The 21,784-nt window shown below is 42.6% G+C and overlaps 1 protein-coding gene across 2 annotated transcripts in view; it reads left to right on the top strand.

The window, feature by feature from the left end:
* The first annotated feature begins 810 nt into the window (after positions 1-810).
* Positions 811-21,784, top strand: part of CNKSR3 (CNKSR family member 3) — a 99,205-nt gene continuing 78,231 nt past the window's right edge. The window contains exon 1 of one of the 2 annotated variants that reach the window (XM_084622990.1): positions 811-1,027. In XM_084622990.1, coding sequence (XP_084479116.1) covers positions 976-1,027 — 52 coding nt within the window. In that variant the 5' untranslated portion in view covers positions 811-975. The remainder of the gene's footprint in view (positions 1,028-21,784) is intronic. The other variant, XM_084622991.1, reaches the window with a different exon arrangement.

Below are 21,784 nucleotides of genomic sequence, written 5' to 3'. Positions count from 1 at the left end.
GAATTTAAGCCCTGGCTCTCTGGTTGGGTATTTGAGTTCCATGTGGGGGTCCTCCCGCAACTCCTTGCAGGATCCTGGCCAGTGCTTAATTGGTAATGGAAGAGGTGCTCAAGCAATTGTTTTATTTTCATAACTGAGGGGCGATAAGCCCTGAGGTTGCTGGGGCCAACCCTAGAAGTGCCAGCAGGGCTCAGCCACCCAACCCTGCCAAACAATTAAGCCCCACTCAGGCCCTCTAAGGGAAAATGAGACCTAGGAAAAGGAAAGGAAAACCCCAGGGGAGAAGGGTTAAAGAAGAAAATGTCCATGCTGGCATAGGTGCTGGAAGTAGGGGCGCTGGAACTAGGAGTGCTGCAGGGTTCCCAGCTGGCTCTCAGCGCCGCCACTGTACAAACGGAACGAAGCCATTCCCGGGGACGGGTCCATGCCACAGCCCCTGCGCCCGCTCCCCGGGGGAGGCTATAAGCCCCGCTCTGAAAACCCATCCGGGCAGAGGCCCAAAGCGGCTGCGGAGTGCGCGTGGGCGCCGGCGGGCGGGGAGCAGACAGCGCCGGCCCGGCCCGGCCCAGGAGTTTCGCTTCAGCCCCCGCTTGGGCTGGAAACAGCTGCACACGCAACCTGAGCCGCCGAGCCGCTCCCGGCCCGCCTCCGCTGGGCGCAGCCTGCGAAGCCGGGAGAGGAGAAGGGGCAGAGCCGAGCACCGGGGGATGGTGCGCGGCCAGGCAGAGGGCGGGGCCGGGACGCGCGGCAGAGACGGGGGCAGCACGTGGGGGAGGAGCCCGCAGGAGGCGGGCGGAGCTGCTGGAGCGGGGGCAGCCCGCCCAGCCGGGGAGCGGGGATGGGCGCTTGAAAGGGGAGTCTGTGGGCGAAGGAGGGAGAGCGGGACAAGTGGCTGGGTTGAGCGTGCCCCGCTGGCGCAGGCTTCCCGGCAGGGACCTTTGGGGCGCGGCTCAGCCCGGCGGGAGAGCGCCCAGCATGGAGCCCGTTACCAAGTGGAGCCCGAAGCAAGTCGTGGACTGGACCAAAGGTAAGAGGGCGACTCAGCCGGGCTCGTCCCGCTCAGGGGAGCCGCCGGGGCTCGCAGCCAGGGGTCCCCCGCGCGCCCCCTGTGGTGGGCGCAAACTTTCTGGGTCGGGGAACAGCTGCCAGGAGGGGACTCGCCGTGTCCCGCCACCCCCCCTGTTTCTGCCGGGGACGTGGGGCGCTGCCGAACAAGCTCCCACTCTTCCCCTTCCACGCGCTTTGCGAAGCTCGGCCGCCTGCGGACCCCCCAGCTCCGTGCCGTCCCCTTCCCGGGACTCGCCGCAGGCGAACACCGCGCCTCCGGACATGTTGTTTTGCGGCTTGCGGGGGGAGCCGCGGCTGTGGAGTTAATGTTAGTAGTTCTCGCCGCCTCCTGCTTTTGTATATACAAGTGCTCGTGCTGCACAGCTCTGGCCTCCTGCTGGTCTCTGTGCAACGCGCCCGTTGTTGGTGCTTGGCCATCAGGGGCGTACCGTGACTCTCGTGTGATCCTTTTGAAGATCCCTGAAATGCTCATTAAATAACACACTCTGGAATGGTAGGGCTCCTGAATGCCTGGCTAAATAGCAGCAGTCCTGCTTTGAGCCATTCAACTCCCCAAGGGAGGAGAGGAGCTGATAAAACGTCCCAACGTTACAACTTGAAGGATGTATTTGATGTTGATTCCAAGTCAGTCAGTCTCCTGGGCAGGAAAAGTTATTTTCCATGAGCGCGTGTAAGCTTGGCATTACTACTTTAGGATTTCCAGAATCCTGCTGGAAACCTGGCAGTTTGCCGGGAGATTTCCCATCCACTTAGGTGACTTTGGTCTCCTAGCTCCATAGTTCAGAAACCAGCAAATTTATAGTATTACCTTTTGGAGAGGAGTACATTTTTGACCTGGATAACTTTGCTTTGGGTTGGGATTGAGAGCTCCATGGTACTTCGTGTGGGTTCTTCTTTAATTGAATTCTGTCCAATGCTCAGTCCCTTTGTCCATTTCACTTGTGGTCATATTGCCCAGTCTATTTGCATAATCAGTAATGCAATTATTTTCAAAGAATATTACAAGTATTATGCGACTCATTCTGCAAAGTTCTAAACAAAGCCAATTACTCTCAAAAAGGCATGCCATTTGTATAATTTTGTTGGAAAACTGCAACCAGCTCTAGTAAGCAAGAATTATTAACCCCATTTTACAGATGGAGAAACTAACGGAGTTAGTGTTAGAGCTGGGATTGGAACGCTGAGCTCCAGATTCTGTGACTATAGTACCCATCTCTCATTTATCCACCAAAGTTTCCCACCCCATTTTGAGGCTTCATCAGCGTGTTGACATAGCTGTGGGAAGCTTCAATGTAGCTGTTGCATTTGAAAAGAGTGCAGAGCATCTTCAAAGCTGAACAAATGGGCAATTTTTTTTTTTTTCTGGAGGATGGGGAGGCAGGCACCTGGAGAGGTCAGGGCTGTTCGGTTGCATTATGTGTTTGCAGATGTAAGATGCCATAACTTTGTTCACTCTGGATTTTTATGTGTGATCGTCTCTAACCTCCTGGCAACACTGTTTTGGAAAGGCAGCTTTAGAGTATTAATATCTGTTTTTGTTTTTTTTTTAGTAGTCGAATCCTGGCAGCTCTAGTTTGACTTACTTTATGATCCATCTATTAAAGACAGAAATTTTGTCACATCATAGAGTATTTTACGAGCTGCTGTTGTACATTGCAATATGCTACACAGAGAGGAAAATGATTAAGAATTGGGTGAGAGCTTCATTTCCTGCATCCTATCATTTGCATCTTTTTGAGAGTTTATACATTTTATTACAGGGTTCACTTGGATATAGTAAGATGGATCAAAATGTTCTGTTGGCATCACGCTGACTTGAAGCTATGATTACTGTCCCTGTGAAGAGAAAGTTTCCCATTGATCAGAAGCCCTCACTTAAGCATCTTAATGCTGATTGAGCTGCATAACTGTGGTCAGTTCTTGGCAACTTTGTCTGAAGAGCAGGCAGATTTGGAAGCCATGCTACTGTTTTGTTATTGGATGACATGGGTAATTTCAGCATTTGTAAGTCTGAACTCATGTAAGAATGCTACAGCACTTACGATGACAGGGCATGCAAGCAGCCTCTATGAAAGAGAATGCTGTAGAAATGTGATGTAATGCATAACTTCACAACACAAATAACTTCCATAGAAAGATCTGTTTCTTTCAGTGGTGTTGATTTAAAAGGAAATATATCTTGCTTTGTCACATGGAATATTTACCTAACACATTCTTTCCTCTTACTAGTCTGTCTCTCCTGCATTTTATCTTAGCATTCAAATTTATTGCCTTACTTGATAAAGGGATAAATCTGCTAATCATTTGAAAAGGTTTTATTGTATGCCTTTCGTAAACTTGGTTTGTTTTCTTGCATAATTTATTTTAGCTTGTCTATTCCTTTTAACAGGTCACTCTTTACTTGGGCTCTCAATTAGTATGACACAGAATAATCAAGGCCTGGTTGCAGTTTAATCATCTGATTGACACTAAGACATGTGTGCTTTGAAACGAAGAGGCTCATAGGAGTGAATAAATTAAAGACTCTGTCGTTGATTTCCAATTTCACAGTGTGAATTTGACCTCTTAGCTTCACAACAGAAATCTCCTTCTGGTACCACTCCATGCATGACAATTTTGTAATAAGGAAATAGGCAGGGAAAAAGTGTTTCTTTATGGGTACACGTTAACTTCTGTCATTGCATCTGAATGTCAGAATTGTAACTTAAAAGCCTGTAAATAACTGGGTAATAGCCATGTTGGCACAATGTTTCATGTTTAATTTTTAATCCAGAATAAGTCTGCCTTTCAGCCCACCACTGTCAGATTTTATTTCTGACCAAAGATCAATATTTTAAGTTTTATCCTGTGACTACTATAGCTAAAAAAAGCCTAGCTTTCTAGGACTGTTTTCTAATTACAGCATGCACACAAAAGAACCTTCCAAGCCTATAACTAGGCTTGGAAGGATTAGATTTTTATCAGTAAATGTCAGTAAACATCAACTTCACTGTACGCTCAAACTGATGAAAAATATTTCTGTCAATCAAAATGTATAGATAAGCAACATTTTTCTTACTTTGCCTGAGAACTTATTAGCATTTGATTTAAGTATACTTTATATATTTTGACATGTGATGTTGACAGTTTGTGTGTTAATGGTTATAAAGGTTAAACATTTTGAATCACCGTGTCTGTTCTCATTAAATAATTGTCTGACTTGCCAAAACTTTCACAGTTGTGGGAAATTAAAATAAAAATAAAAGATGCTTACAAACAAACAGCAATGATACCCGTCGAAACTATAAACGGAATACCCTGTAGCATTTGTTTGAGTATATGTGTGCCCTGAGCAATAGCTAAGATAATCTTCAGCATAGCTGAACAGACCATGCTTTCTGAGGGAAAAACTTCCTGTGTGTTGGTGCTCTGTTCTACCTGTACTCAGAACTGTGATGGCATTGAGATGAATCCTGACAAAATGGTATAAATAGATGCAATGGGGGATGACCGTTCTGAGTGGAGGATTCAGGTTTGCAGATACTGGTGCATTCCTGTTAGACACTTTTTAGAAAATGTGGGGAATAACCATTTGGATCTGGCTAACCCATTTGGAAGCTCAACAGGAGGTTGTAAAAGAGGTTTTCTTTACTACTAAAGCCTCATCAGCTTCTAATTCTTCTAGAGCAGAACTTCTGGAGTTCCTTTCTCCTTTTAAAAGAAATTCAACAAAACAACCAAACAAAGCTTTTAGTAGAAGTATCAGTAGAGGCGCTTAGTTTAAGCAAATTTGACTTTCTTTTTTTGGGGGGGCAGGAAGTGTGGCTAGCGTATGTTTTCTGGCTTTTGTACTTGGATTTATTGACAAGCTAACTGTTGGCCTAAGAGATAATCATATAGAAGCTTATATTACAGGGTTTAAATTTAATTTGAATATGGGCTTTAGGCATACACAGTTTTTGTATAGGGCCTTGTTGTTGGTCATCAAAGTCTAACAACTGATATAGACTAGTTACTGTCACTTGCTGATTCAGACTAGTACTCCATGATTTTCCTGGACAAGTGTATTAATATAAATACGTTTTTGTGATTAAAGTGGGCTGAATTGACATTACTGGACACTGCATGCAGTAAAGCAGAACCATGCTAGCTAGCTAAACTTGTTTGGAAATAACGTTTGATACATGTCTTTGTCATGGCTTCATTGTTCAATGTGCACAGAATTTTTCTCTGAGCTGTGCTCCAGACTACCGTCTGACAAGTCTATAGTGATGTTTCTGAGTATTTGTAACGAGAGGTGAAAACCATGTTACTTTTGTGTTTTCTTATAGTGTCTGAAAACTGTTTGGAGCATGCTTACTGGCCCCAGTGAGAATGGTGCTTCGGACTGCTCTCCTCTGCTTACAGGAAAAAGTCCAGAGTGACTGGCAAGCTTTTCTGCACTGACCCACAAATTTGCCTCAACCCCATTCTGGGACCCACCTTTAGCAGTGAGAGCATACTTCATTGTCTAGGTCACTAGGCCTTTTGAATCATTATAGAGACCGCTAGGAAGAGTCATGCCAGTTGTCGTGTGGTCACCTGTTTACTGGAAACTGACTGATTGTACTGAGGTCAACAACCTATCTTACATATTATGTTTGACCAGCTGTTAGATAAGAGTGAATTCTGGTTCCACTGAAGTTGATGGGAGTTTAACCATTGACTTCAAGGGAACTGAGGATTTCACTCTCAGGGCTTCACTGCAGAATCCATTTCATGCTCTTAGGTATTGTCCTTAACCTGAGTCCTGTTGGTAAACACATCCTCTCACCCAAGTGTGGTGGTGGTGTTTTTATACCAAGGGTAGTTGGTCTGTCATAGGCTATTCAAAGTACTGCTTATGCTCCAACTGTAACCTGCCCACTTTGCAATGTGGGCACAGGCTGAACCACTCAAGTGCCGATAGTCCTCCAATGCCTTCCCGCAATTTCCCCGTGTGCTCAGAAGGACGGCCAAGTTCTACCACTATTCACTGTGAAAGAATCCTAGCGTGATTCAATTGCAGCCCTAAACTGTGGGAAATGATGCCAGGAGTCCTAGCGCCCTCAGGTGAGTGAGTGCAGCACCTGCGTGGAAGCACGTGGCTATAGCTTTGCAGTGTGGTTGCTGTCACTCAAGGTAGGTCAACCTGGGTACTGATGACTGAGATAGCTGTGCAGTGAAGGCATACCCTTAGTCTCTGCCAGTCTGGGATAGATTCCACCTAGTTACCAGGAGAGTTCACTGGCATAATCATACCACTATAGTTACACTAGAATGGCGCTTGTGTGGACACTTATTCTGGAATAAGACTGTTCATGTGGGGAGTTATACGGTACAACTATAACAGTATGATTTTATTCTAGTAAATTTCCCTCTGTAGACAAGTTCCCGGAGGCCTCTGATCCGACCTTAGCCATTTTGTGTTCATTCTTCAGAAAAAATGTTGATAGGGAAGAATGTAGCTTTGTTCTTTTCTGACTTTTTTTTTAATGGTATGATTCTCTTTTATGTAAAAGCAGCATAGTTGCCATTACTTCTTCCTGAAACAGAAAGGAATTTCATCTATATTTCTTTTGTTCTCTACAGCCATGTTCTTGTCTAGCTGTTGACATGTCTATATTAGTTGTGACTTCAAACCAAACTGCATACAGCAAAGATAGTGTGAAATTATACTGGAGTGTAGACCTTTTCATTGTGTATCTCTGTTACAATTCTGGACTCATGTAGCCCTGAACCAAGATGACATCTCATTCTTTTACTGCCACTTCAGGTTTAGTTACTCTGTGCATCTACTCATGGGTATCATTGGCTTCTGCCCTCTGGTATGTCATAAACTACTCTGATTTTTGTTAATGGTGTCTGTAAATACAGTTGTGCTAAATGTCTTAATGCATTTCCCCATTTTTTTTTCTATTTTCTTACTAGTTAGCAGCAATTCATCTTGAGAGGCTCTTCTTGACTATTTAAAGCTCTTTGTGTTTTATGTTGCTTAACTTATACAACTTGGAAAAGGTCAATTGTATCACAATTGTTTATGCTATTCAGTTGAAAACCATAGCTGGAACAAGTATGAATGGCACATGGGCACCCAACTGCTCTAAGTCCTCACTTTTTGTAATGCTCTTTTGGGAAAACTGAATAATGTTGTAAGGCACCAAATAACTTTAAGCACAATATTGTGGGGATTATAGATAAGTACTTGCATCTCCATTCTTCTGACTTGAAAGTTACCTCTAATTGGGCTGCAGAAGAATTTTTGTTTTTCATGTTTACAATTATTTCTAAAGATGTTTTGTGTAATAGACCAGGAAATGGCTTTGAATGGATGCTTTTTCTGTCTATTGAAATTATGAATAGAGCCAGCCAGTAAATGCTCTGTTAGCGACAGTTGAAAATATTTAACAGATCACTGTCAAGGTTCCTTCCCCACTCTGAACTCTAGGGTACAGATGTGGGGACTTGCATGAAAGACCCCCCTAAGCTAATTCTTACCAGCATAGGTTAAAAACTTCCCCAAGGTACAAGCTTTGTCTTGTCCTTGAACAATATGCTGCCACCACTAAGTGTTTTAAACAAAGAATAGGGAAAGAGCCCACTTGGAGATGTCTTCCCCCCCAAAATATCCGCTCCGCCCCCCAGCCCTACACCCTCTTTCCTAGGGAAGGCTTGATGATAATCCTCACCAATTGGTACAGGTGAACACAGACCCAAACCCTTGGATCTTAAGAACAATGAAAAATCAATCAGGTTCTTAAAAAAGAATTTTAATTAAAGAAAAGGTAAAAGAATCACCTCTGTAAAATCAGGATGGTAAATACCTTACAGGGTAATCAGATTCGAAACCTAGAGAATCCCTCTAGGCAAAACCTTAAGTTACAGAAAGACACAAAAACAGGAATACACATTCCCTCCAGCACAGTTTATTTTACGAGCCATTAAACAAAAGAAAATCTAATGCATTTTCTAGCTAGATTACTTTTATTAACTTTACAGGAGCTGTAAGGCTTGCATTCCTGATCTGTTCCCAGCAAAAGCATCACACAGACCAAACCCTTTGTTCCTCCCCCTCCAGATTTGAAAGAATCTTGTCCCCTCATTGGCCATTTTGGGTCAGGTGCCAGCGGGGTTACCTTAGCTTCTTAACCCTTTACAGGTGAAAGGATTTTGCCTCTGGACAGGAGGGATTTTATAGCACTGTACAGAGAGAGGTGGTTTCCCTTTCCTTTATATTTATGACAATCACTTATCTGGATTGAAACTGACAATTTTTTTTTTTTTTTTAAGTTGCACAACCAGTTTCTATTACTGTTTTTTTTTAAAGTTTTATTCATTTACATCCACCGAGATCAGTGAATGTGTACCAAAAAACAACTGAAGTGTGAAGTAAACGTTCGTATGTTTAGCTCATATTTTCAGATTTTGCTGTGTTGCAATTTCTTGAACAGCTCAGGAGTTCCATGAATGAGTTTTTTTTTTTTTTTTTTTTTTTTTAATGTGAGTGTACACAGTCAGTTCTGTCTGATTACCTTTACATTACATGGCTGATCAAACTATTTTAACCAAGGATCAGAAGCCTATAGACAATATTCCATCAGGTTACTTAAAAAAACCTGTTAAACTTTAAAGCAACAGTGACTTATTAGAAAGTTGATTATAAACTTTTTTAAAAAGAAACAATGTAAATACTACGTGTGGATGGAAATATGTGGAGTGATGACCGTGTGTTTAAGTGTTTTGGGATCCAAAGATGTGCGCTCAATTTTAGCTTACTGGAGATGTCAAGTGTCTTAGTTGAGAGAGACCCCTGTAAATTGCCCAAAAGCAGAGATAGGTAAATAAACCCAAGTCATAGCTTTTCCCTCTGAAAAGCTTTTCAGTGACAGGAAATCTTCTGTATCTATTATTTTATCTGGTGTTGACGTAGGGGAAGCCTTGTTCCTGTTTTAAAAACGGGTGCTTGCTAGTTAGTGATGGGCTCTTGCTTTACGTTTTTACTTGATGTTTTTTCCAGAGTAGAAGAAAGCTGGTCACTTTTAGAATGTAAATCTTTCTAGGGCAAGGACCATACTTCCTTATGCTTGTACAGTGCCTGGCACATTGCATGGGCTACTGAAAACCTATAGTGTGTACTGGACAACATGCTGTCAATGTTGTCACAATCTTGGCTGAAAACAAGAGTTTCTACTTTTAGCTCTTTTACTGCAACAGATGACACCCTTTTGAACTGCATTTATGGGAGGGGTGTGTGTACATGTATATAGAGAATTCCTACAGTTTTGTAATCATGTTTTAAGTGTGTTTTTTTTTTTTTTTTTTTTTTTTTAAATATCACAGTCCCTGGGCCCGTCTGGAGTGAGCTGTTTACTTGCAGGTGTGCTGCCCCCAGGAAACAAAAACAGACGACTACTAGTAACCAATAATCCTAAACTTCAGGGAAGTTCAAAAGAAGTGACTTGACCTCAATTCCTCTCCCAAAATATCAGGCAGCCACTCAGTTTTCTTTGTCTGTTGCATTTTCTTGTTGCAATAGAACTTGCATAGGTAAGGAAACATCACAAGTTACAAGTATTAATGAATTAATCCAAATAATGGCCCTGTTCATTGAGTTAATGAATCAATAATTATTGTATTTAATATTCATAATGGTGTTACCTGACCTGATTTGAAGGCCTGTCCTCCGGGCCACCCCTCACTGTTTCCCACATCTTAGATGTTCTGCTTTCCTGGGCTGTAGGCAAGCAGGAGAATATGGGTTGCAGGTCAGCTTGCTCACCACTAAGGGTACTATTCTTCTTGCTGAGAAATCAGCTTCTCCGTCTCCTTCTCTGACTGTTCTCCCCCTGCTGATCCCAGCTACATGGAGCAGTGGGGTGGCAAGGAGTTGGCTTAGGCAGGAGAAATGGGAAGCAGTTATGGGACCAAGGGCTAAAATAGGCTGCCTTGAAGCAACCCATTATCCATCTAAAGTACTTACATGGCCCCAATTGTCATAGTATCTGAGCTCCTCATGATTTCTTTTTCTTTTTTAAACTGTTTGTTTAGGAAGTACTGAAATTCACAAATCCTTGGTATGTAAATATCAGAAACAAAACAGTAATTACAACAGTGAGCTTTTGTTTAGAGCCATTATATAGTAACTCATCAGATCTTTCCATAGAACAGGCATTACCCTATTACAGAGTGTGCATCCTTTCAACACCTGTGATGTCATCTCTAGTGATTTTTATCACGGGCAGAGATTGTGAGGCTTATGCAGGGGCATCGCCCCCTCCCCCAAATGGATATGACGCGTGGGGGTGGAGGCAGATTTCTCCCTTCTATTTGGCCCTGTTTTCTCCCTGCAGAAGAATATTCAGGGGGTGGGTTGTGAGCAGTGATGTTGCCAGGTGCTCTATGTGTCCAGGTCAGTTTCCCCACCTGGGTTGCTAAGGGGAGGGCAGGAGAGCAGCACCTGATGCTCACAGCAGAGCTCCAGCTTGGGGCCGTTTCAGTTTTACTAGCCTATAAAGTAAGAGACTTGCCCCAGAAACACAGGCATCTAGACATTCTAATCAGCACCGGTAACATTGTAAGAAAGTGAACACAGCTCTGAGCTGCTCCCAAGCATCTGAATAGTGTACAGCATTGACTGCGTCAAGCCCAGAAGAGTGACAGAGTGAACAGATTTCAGAGTAGCAGCCGTGTTAGTCTGTATCTGCAAAAAGAAAAGGAGTTCTTGTGGCACCTTAGAGACTAACAGTGACAGAGAAGGTTAAATGTGAATGCAGTGTGCTTAGGCAGATGGGCAAAGGGGACAGACTTTAGCGATGGATTTGTTTGTGTGCATTACATGTTCATGTATCTCTAAAACCAGGGAGACATTATTCATAGTTACATGAAAGTGCTCGGTTCCGTTTATTCAAGAATTTGTTTTTATGCTAATGTTGATTTTTAAGTGGCAGCTGGTAGACATGGCAAATAATTAAGTTTAAAACAAAAAAAGGGTGATTAAATAATGAACGTAAACTGTATTTGTGATTTCAAGTACACTGTAATTTAAGTACCGCTAACAATCAGTAAATCCAGAAGTTAGACCTATGCCTATTATTAATAGTATTAAGCCCCTTGCCTTCCCAAATATAGAAGTCAAACTATGCCTATGATTTTTATTAAATTGAGTGAAATCTCTGATAGATCTTTTAACATACTAGTCAAAATAATGGGACAGCATGCTGGTGTGTGTGTGGTTTTTATTTTTTTCAGGTGAATGTACCTTGAGTATTGAATAAAAGGTAACCAAGTATCTATTTGTTCTGTTTGTTTTTGCTGGGTATGTAATTGGTGGGTTCCATTTTTCCATAGCCACCACCTCCCATACTTTTTGAACCATTCCTCTGCAGTTGGACTATGTGATTTTTCTAATGTAGTTATTCTCATCATCCCTGTGAAGTAGGGCAATGGTGTTATCCCCATTTTACAAATGGGGAATTGAGGCTCATAGAGACTAAGGCCATGTGTACACTAGAGAGTTTATAGTGTGGCACAGCTGTACTGATGGAACTGTAGCCGCTTTATGCTGATGAGAAAGCTCTCCCATCGACATAATTATACCACCCCCAATGAGTGATCTCAGTGAGAGAGTGTCTTCCACAGACATAGAACTATTCACACCAGTGCTTCTTTCTGTGTAACTTACATTGCTCAGGAGTGTGTGTGTTTTTTTTTTTTTTTCTTCTTCACACCCCTTAGTGACATAAGGTTATACTAACAAAAGAGATAGTGTAGACATAGCCTAAGTAACCTGCCTGAGGTGACAGAGGAAGTCTTTGAAAAAGCAGAGAATTGAATGAGTCTCCTGATTCCCAGGTTAGCACTCTTAATGCTGGGTCATGCTTCCCTCCCACCCAGCAACTGTTCCCCGTCCAATCCTCTGATTAGCTGAGGCTTCCCATAGACCTTCCCCTGCCCATCTCTTAAGTGGGGTGCCCACATGTGCTCCCTGCCCAGGTGGAGGAGCGTTGCAAGGGAAATCTGGTGTCATCTTGACTCCTTGCCCTGGCACTAAATCAACAATGTTTTCAAGACTGATGTTTATGATTATAGGCAAGCTATCTGCACACATGTAAATGAGCTAACTTGCGTTAAATGTCACGCACAATGCTGGACAAAACTTGGAAGCTATGAGTTAGTGATTTGACAATGGCTAAAACTACACTTGTATGGTTCACTTAGCTGTGTACTGAATCAGGCTGTGGAGTAATGTGTACTATCCTACTGCACCAAACAGCAGGGTATGTGTCAGTGTAATTACTCATAAATCCCTTTACATGAAGATGGTTTTCTCCCATTGGCACATCAGTGATTGATCCTTCTTAGTGCTTTGTTTATACCTGCCGTTAGCTGGACCTAAACTGGTGCCTGAAAGCACAGTTGCTGTCAGTGCATCTTCAAAGGGAAAGGACACTCCAGACTTTCATACAGATGTGCTGTATGAAAAGGGAAACTGAGGCACACTGCCATATTGCTTTTATGGCTAACTGCCAAGATTCCTATACTATGGACAACATTAATATCTACATTGACTTGATGTTAGTTAGGTTTCACACATTTGCCAGAGCTTGTACGAATAAAGTATCTAAGTTCTTTAGCTCTTGGCAAGATCACATGAGACATACAGGAACTATGCTGCGAAAGCAGATCCAATCCACTATTGTTCTAACCAAGTTTTACCTTGAGTTTGTAAAGAGATTCACTCATGTTATTGAACATGACTTTGATAAACCATTTCTGTTATACACTGATACGGCTTCTAATCCAATACTAGCTGTAGTAAGACAAAAACAAGGATGGGGAGCTCTTGGGATGTAGTCAGTGATGTTTGTGTCATCCCTTCCTACATCAGTTTTGTGATGGGGGTGTGACGTTATTGACATAATTTGGGACCGTATAGATCATTGTTGCAACCAAGGTCCTGTAGTGGCAACAAATCTTATGTAAAGGGGATCAAATGAGGTGTCTGAGACAACGTTATGGTTTGCTGATTATGATTATGCTATATGTGTGTATCATTTTTGTAGTTGAAGTTATGAATATTGGCTCTATACTGCCTGTATTTCAAACTTATGCTGTGCTTCTGGGTGACACCCCAGACAAGTTGATGTCAGCTCTCAGCTTGATGGCCTATTAAGGACCATCAGCTATAGAATTGACCCATTGAGAGAAGGCGGACACGCCTTGTGACTCAGCAAGGTATGCAGGGACATGCCTATGGACAGAACTCTGAGGTTTTTCCATGCCATGTGATGGACAGCTTGTCTTTGGAACAAAGAAAGCAGAGACCACATGGCAAGAGACTATTAAAAAGCTGCTGCGGCTCCTCCATCTTGTCTTCAATCCTGATTCATACCTCTGGAGGAACTTTGCTACACTGAAGCTTTGAACCAAGGACTGAAGGACCCATCCCAGCTGTGGATGTACTCCAGAGACTTAATTTGAACCTGCAGTTTATTCTGTCACTGCTGCAAGCCTGAGCCAAGAATTTTGCCATTACTGTATGTAATTGATTCCATTTAACCAATTCTAGCTCTCATCTATATCTTTTTCCTTTTATGACTATACCTTTAGATTCTAGATTCTAAAGGATTGGCAACAGCGTGATTTGTGGGTAAGATCTAACTTGTATATTGATCTGGGTCTGGGGTTTGGTCCTTTGGGATCAAGAGAGCCATTTTTTCTTTTACTGGGGTATTGGTTTTCACAACCATTTGTCCCCATAACGAGTGGCACTGGTGGTGATACTGGGAAACTGGAGTGTCTAAGGGAATTGCTTGTGTAACTTGTGGTTAGCCAGTGGGGTAAAACCAAAGTCTTCTCTGTTTGGCTGGTTTGGTTTGCCTTGGTGTGCATAGAAACCTCAGCCTTGGGCTGTAACTGCCCTGCTTTAAGGAATTTGTCCTGAATTGGCCCCCTCATTTGGGTCCCACCAGAACGAGCATTGTTACAGTTGCTGCTTGATCAACAGAAAGAATCCCATTAAAAACTCTTAATTTGGTGTACATCAAGGGTATAAGGCAGATCCTCCCATTGAATTAGATTGCAGAACATGCACCCATGCTAGCGTGATCCTGATTCCTCTGTCTTTCATGCACAAAATGGGTAACGACTGGGTTGCCATACCACTAATATTAATGGATAGGATTTTGTTCCTGTATTCTCCTCCTGCTGTGCCACCCAGAAAACCCACCTCCATGCTACAGGAGTGAAATTTCCTTCACTTCAATCAGCCTTTTATGTAACAGCTCCACAATGCATCCCCCGCCCTTCTTGCATGAGGGTAAATCTTGCCCTGCGAGGACAGAAGCTTGTGCTTATTTAAAGGACATGTCAGCTCCGCTTTCCCAGCCAGCTTGGGACTGCAGGGGCAGGCCTAAGAGTGTGGCTGTCCCCCTATCCCATCCCTACTGTCTTGTGACAACAGTAGGCCAGTGAGGCGGCTCCCTCAAGAGAGGGCTCTCATTAGATGATTGAAGTTGCATTAGCAGTCTGGGTTTGTTAGTTGGGGCACAGGGCAGTTGGTTATGGAGCCCAAAAGGGTCTCTGCCCTCCACTGCTAAACACTGGTCCAAGATACTCCTGTTGCTGCCATTGTTGTTCAGAGTGTGCATATGTTGTGACTCACAGACATAACATTTTACTCCCATTTTAAACTTATCAGATTAGCATTCTCTCTCCTCGTTTGCTCATCACCGCTCTCGAATGGCTGGTGTGGGCCTTTTGTTAAATTAGTCAGTTTCTGGAGAGAGGTAGTATTGCAGCTTCAGCCAGCATCTTGAAAAGTTAGTTTGAAAGTTGGCTACTGCCACGTTGCCCAAAAAGAGGTACTGTGGTGGAGTGCGTATCTGAATGGATAACTTGACACTGTCTGCTCAATAATATCCTCATTTAAAAGTGTTTAGTTTGGCACATGGAACGATAAGATTTCTGTGTAGGACTCCCCGCCCGAGGAACTCTAGAAGGCAAGAAGGAACAAGTTCAGACATGCCTTAAGAATGTCGGAACAATACAGGGAGACCCCTTTTGGAAGATGAGAGGATGGTGCTTGGCTGAGGCAGCTTATGAACTGGAAAGAGCAAGCGAGAGTGCAGTGAAAAGCACAAATCTGAATTCTGGTGTGAGATTGTTACCAAAAATATTCAGGAGAAAAAGGAGTTACGCTTTCCCCAAACCATTACCTTAACTATAAAATGTTAAGATATAAAATTTGAAAGAATTGTTGTCTGTCCCAAACTAACAATATAAAGATCAAAAAACTACATTGCTAATACATTTTACCAACAATATGAAAAACATGAAAGATGGAATTTTCAGAGGTGACTTAAGAGCTCACCAGTGCTACTGACCCATTAGTTTGCTCACCTGATAACTTTTTTCAGAATGATTTTAAGGAACTGTATCTGTTGATTGCTTAATTTCCCTCTTTCCCCTCCCAACCCCCCAGTACAAAATTCCTGTTGCTCAATCGCTAGATAGTAGTAGTTAAAAGTCAATTTTAAAGTGATAATAACAAACCACAAACAGAACTTTTAAAAATTCCTAAAGAAAATAAGAGAGGGACTTTGGAGGAAAGAAGAAATAAGACATGATGTACTGTTGTAGTTTGTGTGTGTATACACACGCATATATTCTCTCTCTCTCTCCCCCCCCCCTCAGATGCATACTTTCACCTGTGATGAATGCTCAGCTAGATGTAAAAAGACTGACTTAAAATATTTGTGTTTAATAGCAATTGCATATCTTTTAATGAGATCTAAGTATATGTAAATATATATAAAAAATTAACAAACTCCATATATAATCAAAATATAATAATTTTGAAAACCAAGTCCACAGATTAACCTTTGGAAGGCATTTTGTGTGACTCACTGAAGTGCAGCTTCCCTCGGTGGTACCTACACATGAATAAAGCTAAAAGAATATTTTTAATTTCCCCCCTCTCCTTTCTGGCACTGATTAATGATCAACTGTAATCTGACTGTATTTAAGAGCGCATATGATGTCATTCTGTCCTGGGTGATGAGGCTCATCCATTGTTGCGGGTGGGGGAAGCAAATAAGTGCGGGGGGGGGAGCGGGAGAGGAGGGCCACAAGTAATGCCAAGTACATAAAAGGCCCCTGCCCTGAATATGGCACAGATAATTGCCTGGCAAGGAGAGGGGGGTGGCGCCTGTGGTGGCATAGCGTATGCCCTTTGACCTTAAGGCCACTAAGATGTGAGGACCTGTTAGTCATATTTGAGAGAGGTTTTCATACTTGTTACTGTCTTTTCAGCGATGTCCTAACCACTTTCCCAGACATCAGTGGTAACCCACCAGAGCATATGCATGTGCGTGATCTGTCTGTGAATGGTGAGATGCTGGCATATGAGGCATATTGTTTAGTGTGTGTGTGTGTGTGTGTGTGTGTGTGTGTGTGTAAACCCACCAAAAAGTAGGTAACGATTTAAAAAGACTCTGCAAACAAACTCGTTGGGGGCAGGGCCAGTGTCTGTCATCTATGTGTTTGCACAGTGCCCAGATCCTATTGTAGGTATCTATATGGTCCCCCATTACCGTAGCATGTGAGCACCTCACAATCTTTAATGTATTTATCCTGACAATATCTCTGTGAGTTGGGGAAAGACTATTGCCCTAATTTTAGAGCTAGGGAACTGAGGGACAGAAACTAAGCAACTTGCTCTAGGCACAGGCGCCAACTTTTCCAGGCACCAGTGGGTGCTTGCCCCTGCCCCCCATCCTGACCCCTTCCCCCAAATTCCTGCCATGGCCCCGCCTCTTCCCGGTGCGCTGCGTTCCCCTTCCTCCCCACTCCCTCCCAGCGCTTGCTGCTGCAAAACAGTTGTTTCGCGCAGCAAATGCTGGGAGCTAGGGGGAGAAGCGGAGCTGCAAGTGCTCAGGGGAAGAGGAGAAGTGGAGGTGAGCTTGGGCGGGGCAGGGAGCTGCCGGTGGGTGCAGAGCACCCACCAATTTTTCCCCATGGGTGCTCCTGCCCTGGAGCACCCACGGAGTTGGTGCCTATAGCAGCTTTGGCAAAGGAGGAAGTGGAACCTGGCTCTCCTAAGTCTCTGGCTACCATCCTAACCACTGGACCCTCCTTCTTCTTTGTGTTAGACCTCTAGGTGCTGCCATAATACTGTATATAAGGAGTGACATTGTGTCCAAGCCAACCAGGTAATGTTTAGTGGAAAGAACTTAGCCTGACTGCACGTAGGACTGATGAAATATTACTAATTGATAGACCTCAAGTTGGCCTGTAAAAAGGCAGGAAAGCAGCTGCTGAATAGATTAAAGGGTGACCTACTCTACAGAGATGATGTCAGGTATCTTGTGCTATCAAGTTTCTGTTAATTCTAAAATGTATTGGTATACTTTCTGAATGCTTTCCATTTCACCTTGATGGTATTCTTTGGACCCCCTTCAGAGTTTAATTTTAATCCCTGATATATCAAAAATCATGCCTGTTCTACAGAATTGGCCATAGAAGTGGAACTAGTTGCAACATGGCTATCCCTGGACATGATAAAAACATATAGTCAGTGAAATACCTTCAGTTGTATGCTTTAAAAAGTAGTTTTAAAATGTATCCTGTTAGAGAACACTCTTATATTCTTAATCCACCTGTTTTAAAAGTGATGCAAATCTTGTATTTCTAATTTCTAAGGCTCTTCTCAACTTGGTATGTAAGCATCAGATAGTGATTGTAGTAACATTGGCCACTCTTTTTTAAATGGCAGAGGTTTTAGCTCAGTAAGAATTGTACTGACACAAATCCCAAGGCAGTCTAATTGGAGAGGAATTCCAGCTCTCGGTAGACAAGTCACATGCCTGACATGCTCGGGGCCTTTTGTTCAGTAGTCATTCACATAAATATTTACTTTCCAGATCCTGAACTTTTCTGATAACTTAGTTATACTTCAGTTAATAGAACTTGGTTACTGCAGGAAATGCTGGATGATGAATGGACTGTCCATGTGTCTCAGACCTATCTGTATATGTTGTACATTCAACTAAATTCTTATTGGTCAGTATCATTGTCAGGTTTCCAAGGATTAAATGTGTTGAAATTACGGCATATTAACAGTTGGTAAATTCTGCTAAACACCTGCTGCAGCTTTACCAAAATTAATTCTGCTTTTCAGTATAAATTGCTTAAAACCGCTGTGCTCTCACACAAAATTGCTAACTTCTGAAACCTCCACTTACCTTGAGAGCATTCCCAAGAGGTGCTCAGCCTCTTGCAGGATTGGCCCTTTTGAGATTGCCTTGTGTGTGTTTGAGTGACTATTTTCTGCAAACTTTGGCCTCCCACTGACTCTAGAACACACACCACTAAAGAAAAATATTCCTATGATAAATGTTGCCAAAATAACATGTTTAAGCATGAAGTGGTGCTACAGAATGTTTGAGTACAATAGTAAGTACAGATCACATAAGTAAAATTGACCAGGCTTCCAAATATTTGATATGAATTGGTGTTTTAAACATATAAAAGTCACAATGCTACTAGTCAACTTTCTTACAGTTAACAGCATTGCACATGTGCTTGTATGCAGGCAAGTTCTTTGGCCATATTGGGAAGTAACAATCAGTGTGCGCCTCACCTTGGCTTTATGACATGGAATAATTAAAGGATAGGTAGGTAATTCTTTAAAGCAATTATAAAAATATGGGAATGAGGAAAGATTTGTACAGATCTTGTTTGGTCTCAGAATCAAACACGGTATTCTAGTAAATCAAATTTCTAATGCTGTAGATGCTAAATTGTACTGTGAGGGGTTGTCCCCCTTTAAGGTGCCTCCTGATGTACTGGGATACCATTGAGCTCACCTGTTCTGCCATCCTGGGCCGCTTTTACCCTATGTTGATGAGCCAGGCTCTTAAGCCTTCTCTAGCACACACACAGGGAGGGCTACACCCAGCTGCAGAAAGACACAGACACTGAGATCAGCTCTGGAAGACTCCACTTAAGGGACTTGCTCCAGCACTCAGGTGCCCACCTCCCTTGGAGTGCAGACCCAAAGGTATATTGTATTGCGCTGTTTAGAAAGATCTGCACAGCGCAAACTCATAAAAATTCACCCTCTCCCTCGATGTGAAGAGAGAGATGCACAGCTTCTTGTCCGCCCCCCCCCCGCTGTCCGATATGGATTACACAAACTGGGTTATGTTATAAACAAGAAATAAATTTGTTTAACTACAAAAGACAGATTTTAAGTGATTATAAGGGATAGCAAACAGAGCAAAGCAGATTACCAAGCAAATAAAACAAAACACGCAAACTAAGCTTGATTCACCAAAGAAACAGGTTACAAAATGTATTTTCTCACCCTAAATATTATTTTAGGTAAGTTTCAGAGTTTCAGTAGCTTAATATTCCAGTTATTTCTTCAAACAGACTGGACCCCTGTCTCAGTCTGGACTCACCCCTACCTTTCCTTTCAGGTGCTTTCAGCAGTACTCCTTCTTGGATAGGCAATGGATAAGAGTCCAGATCAGCCCCCTCCCCAGCCCTTAAAAAGGAAAAGGCAGAAATCCTTTGTTTGATCCCCATCCCCCGTAGAGTGGGAAAATACCAGCAGAATCCAAGGGGGTATTTTTCATCAGGTGACGCTATCACCTGACCTTGTAGTGTCAATGCAGCATTCCAGGAAGCACCTTGAGAAGGTGGGAGATTAGTATCTTCAGAGTTCTATTGTCCTACTGTCTGATGGGTGTTTCTGCAAGTACACACACAGTTGTAGTTGTTACATAGTCAATATTCCTAACTTTTTAGATACAGAAATGATACGTGCATATGAATTGGATAATCATTCAGTAAATCATAACCTTTCCAGTGATACCTTACGTGAGCCATCTTGCATAAAGTATATCTTAGTTATGCCGTATTCATATCATAACCATATTTCTATTAAGAATATGGGGTGTAACACCACATACTACATGTTTTAGCATCTCAAACTTATCAATATAGTATATTGCACCATTCCATTTCGCTTTTGTCGACATAAACTATTGCAGTGTTGTGGTGTGGTTTAATATGCTTTTCCAGCATGGTAAAATGTAAATAGACCGGTAACAGCATGGCAGGTTCTAGAACCTTGCATATTGATGGGGGGCTTGGACTCATTGATGGAGGGCTTGGAGCCAGCTACAGAGCAATTTTTGTTGACCCAGTGGCAGGTGGCTCTTGTTAAATCTCATATTTGGCTGAAGTTGAGGTCTGTCTCTGCTGCAGAGGATTTAGGGAGCTTGACGGAGGGGTCCTGCAGGGAGAAATCCTAGGAACAAGCCTGACTCAGGAGGAAATTTAGGCTCATGATTGTTTTGTTGTTCAAGTTAACACTAAAGGCAACCCCCAGAAAAGAAATGAACTTGGAATAATAACCTGTTCGGTGTTGAGGGCAGAGTGGGGGCTCTGTGCTTCACAGGGCCCCTAAGGAAGGAGTTGCTTGTGGCTATAATTTATTTATGATTTGTAAAGGTCCAGTTCTATAGCTATTCCATGCATTGAGCATCTACATAATCTGTCCCAAAGGGAAGTTTGTGAAGAAATAGCTTTGGAGTGCAGACCTGGATTCTACAGAGGGATGGTAATTATCAAAACTCCACAGCACAGAGACTCATGGCTTCCCTTTGACATTATTTCTTTTTAAGTATAGTTTTTAAAAATAAGCTAAAATGCTTAAAATAAAAGTACACTTCAATATCCATAATCATATTGTGTCTCTGTAGACTTAAAACTGCAAATACACTTCAAAGCAAAATACTCAAACACTTCACCCACAAAAGCTTATGCTCCAATATGTCTGTTAGTCTATAAGGTGCCACAGGACACTCTGCCACTTTTACAGATCCAGACTAACACGGCTACCCCTCTCATACTCAAACACTTCAGTTCCTCTTACTTCCCTGCTGAGATTTAAGTTTCTAGCATGATCTGGGAACACAGTTTGGTTCAATATGTGCCACAAGACTAAACTGAAAACTCTGAACCATGTTTTAACCAGGTTTTGCAAAACGAGAGAGTCTGTAGTAGTGGGATGACTGAAGACTGGTTTCTGTGTTAATTAGGATAGGGTTTGTGATATCACCTGTGCAGGAAAAACGTGCTTTGCTGCAAAGATCATTTTCTAAACCCATCGCTTTGACCATGTCACCCCTTTCGTGCATCCCTGGTTCCCCTTCTCTATCACATCAAACAGGAGCTACTTCTCCATTTTTCAAGGCCCTTTACAGCCTATTTCCTCCCTCCTTATCTATCTTTCATTATTGAGATGTTGACTCCTTTGTCTGATCAGCCAATGATGCCAGCCACTGTTGCTCGCTTGTGTAAAAAAAAAAAAAAAAAATTTAAGAAGTCCTTGGTGCTTTCTGCCGTGCGCTGCCCCTCATGCTTAGGAGAAGTGCCTCATAAATAGCTGCAAAACTAACTCGTTCTCCAAAAATCTCCTTAAAACTCTCCTGTTGTGATGCCTACAAATAACTTGATAATGGTTAGGCTGCTGGTGTGTTGAGACCACTGCCTTTGTTGCTGACCAATGTTGCCTTTGTTTCCTTGTACTCCTCAGTCTATCTCCACCTGTTGTCTCTTGTCTTCTGCTTTGGTCTTGTCTATGCTTATATTTTATAGCGCTCTAACTTTCTGGCTCAGGGGTGTGAAATATCACCCCACTGAGCGC

This window comes from Lepidochelys olivacea (genome assembly GCF_965140295.1).
Source record: "Lepidochelys olivacea isolate rLepOli2 genome assembly, chromosome: 3".
Lineage (NCBI taxonomy): Eukaryota > Metazoa > Chordata > Testudines > Cheloniidae > Lepidochelys > Lepidochelys olivacea.
Note: the sequence above shows the minus strand (reverse complement) of the source record. Positions and strands in the feature narration are given on the sequence as shown.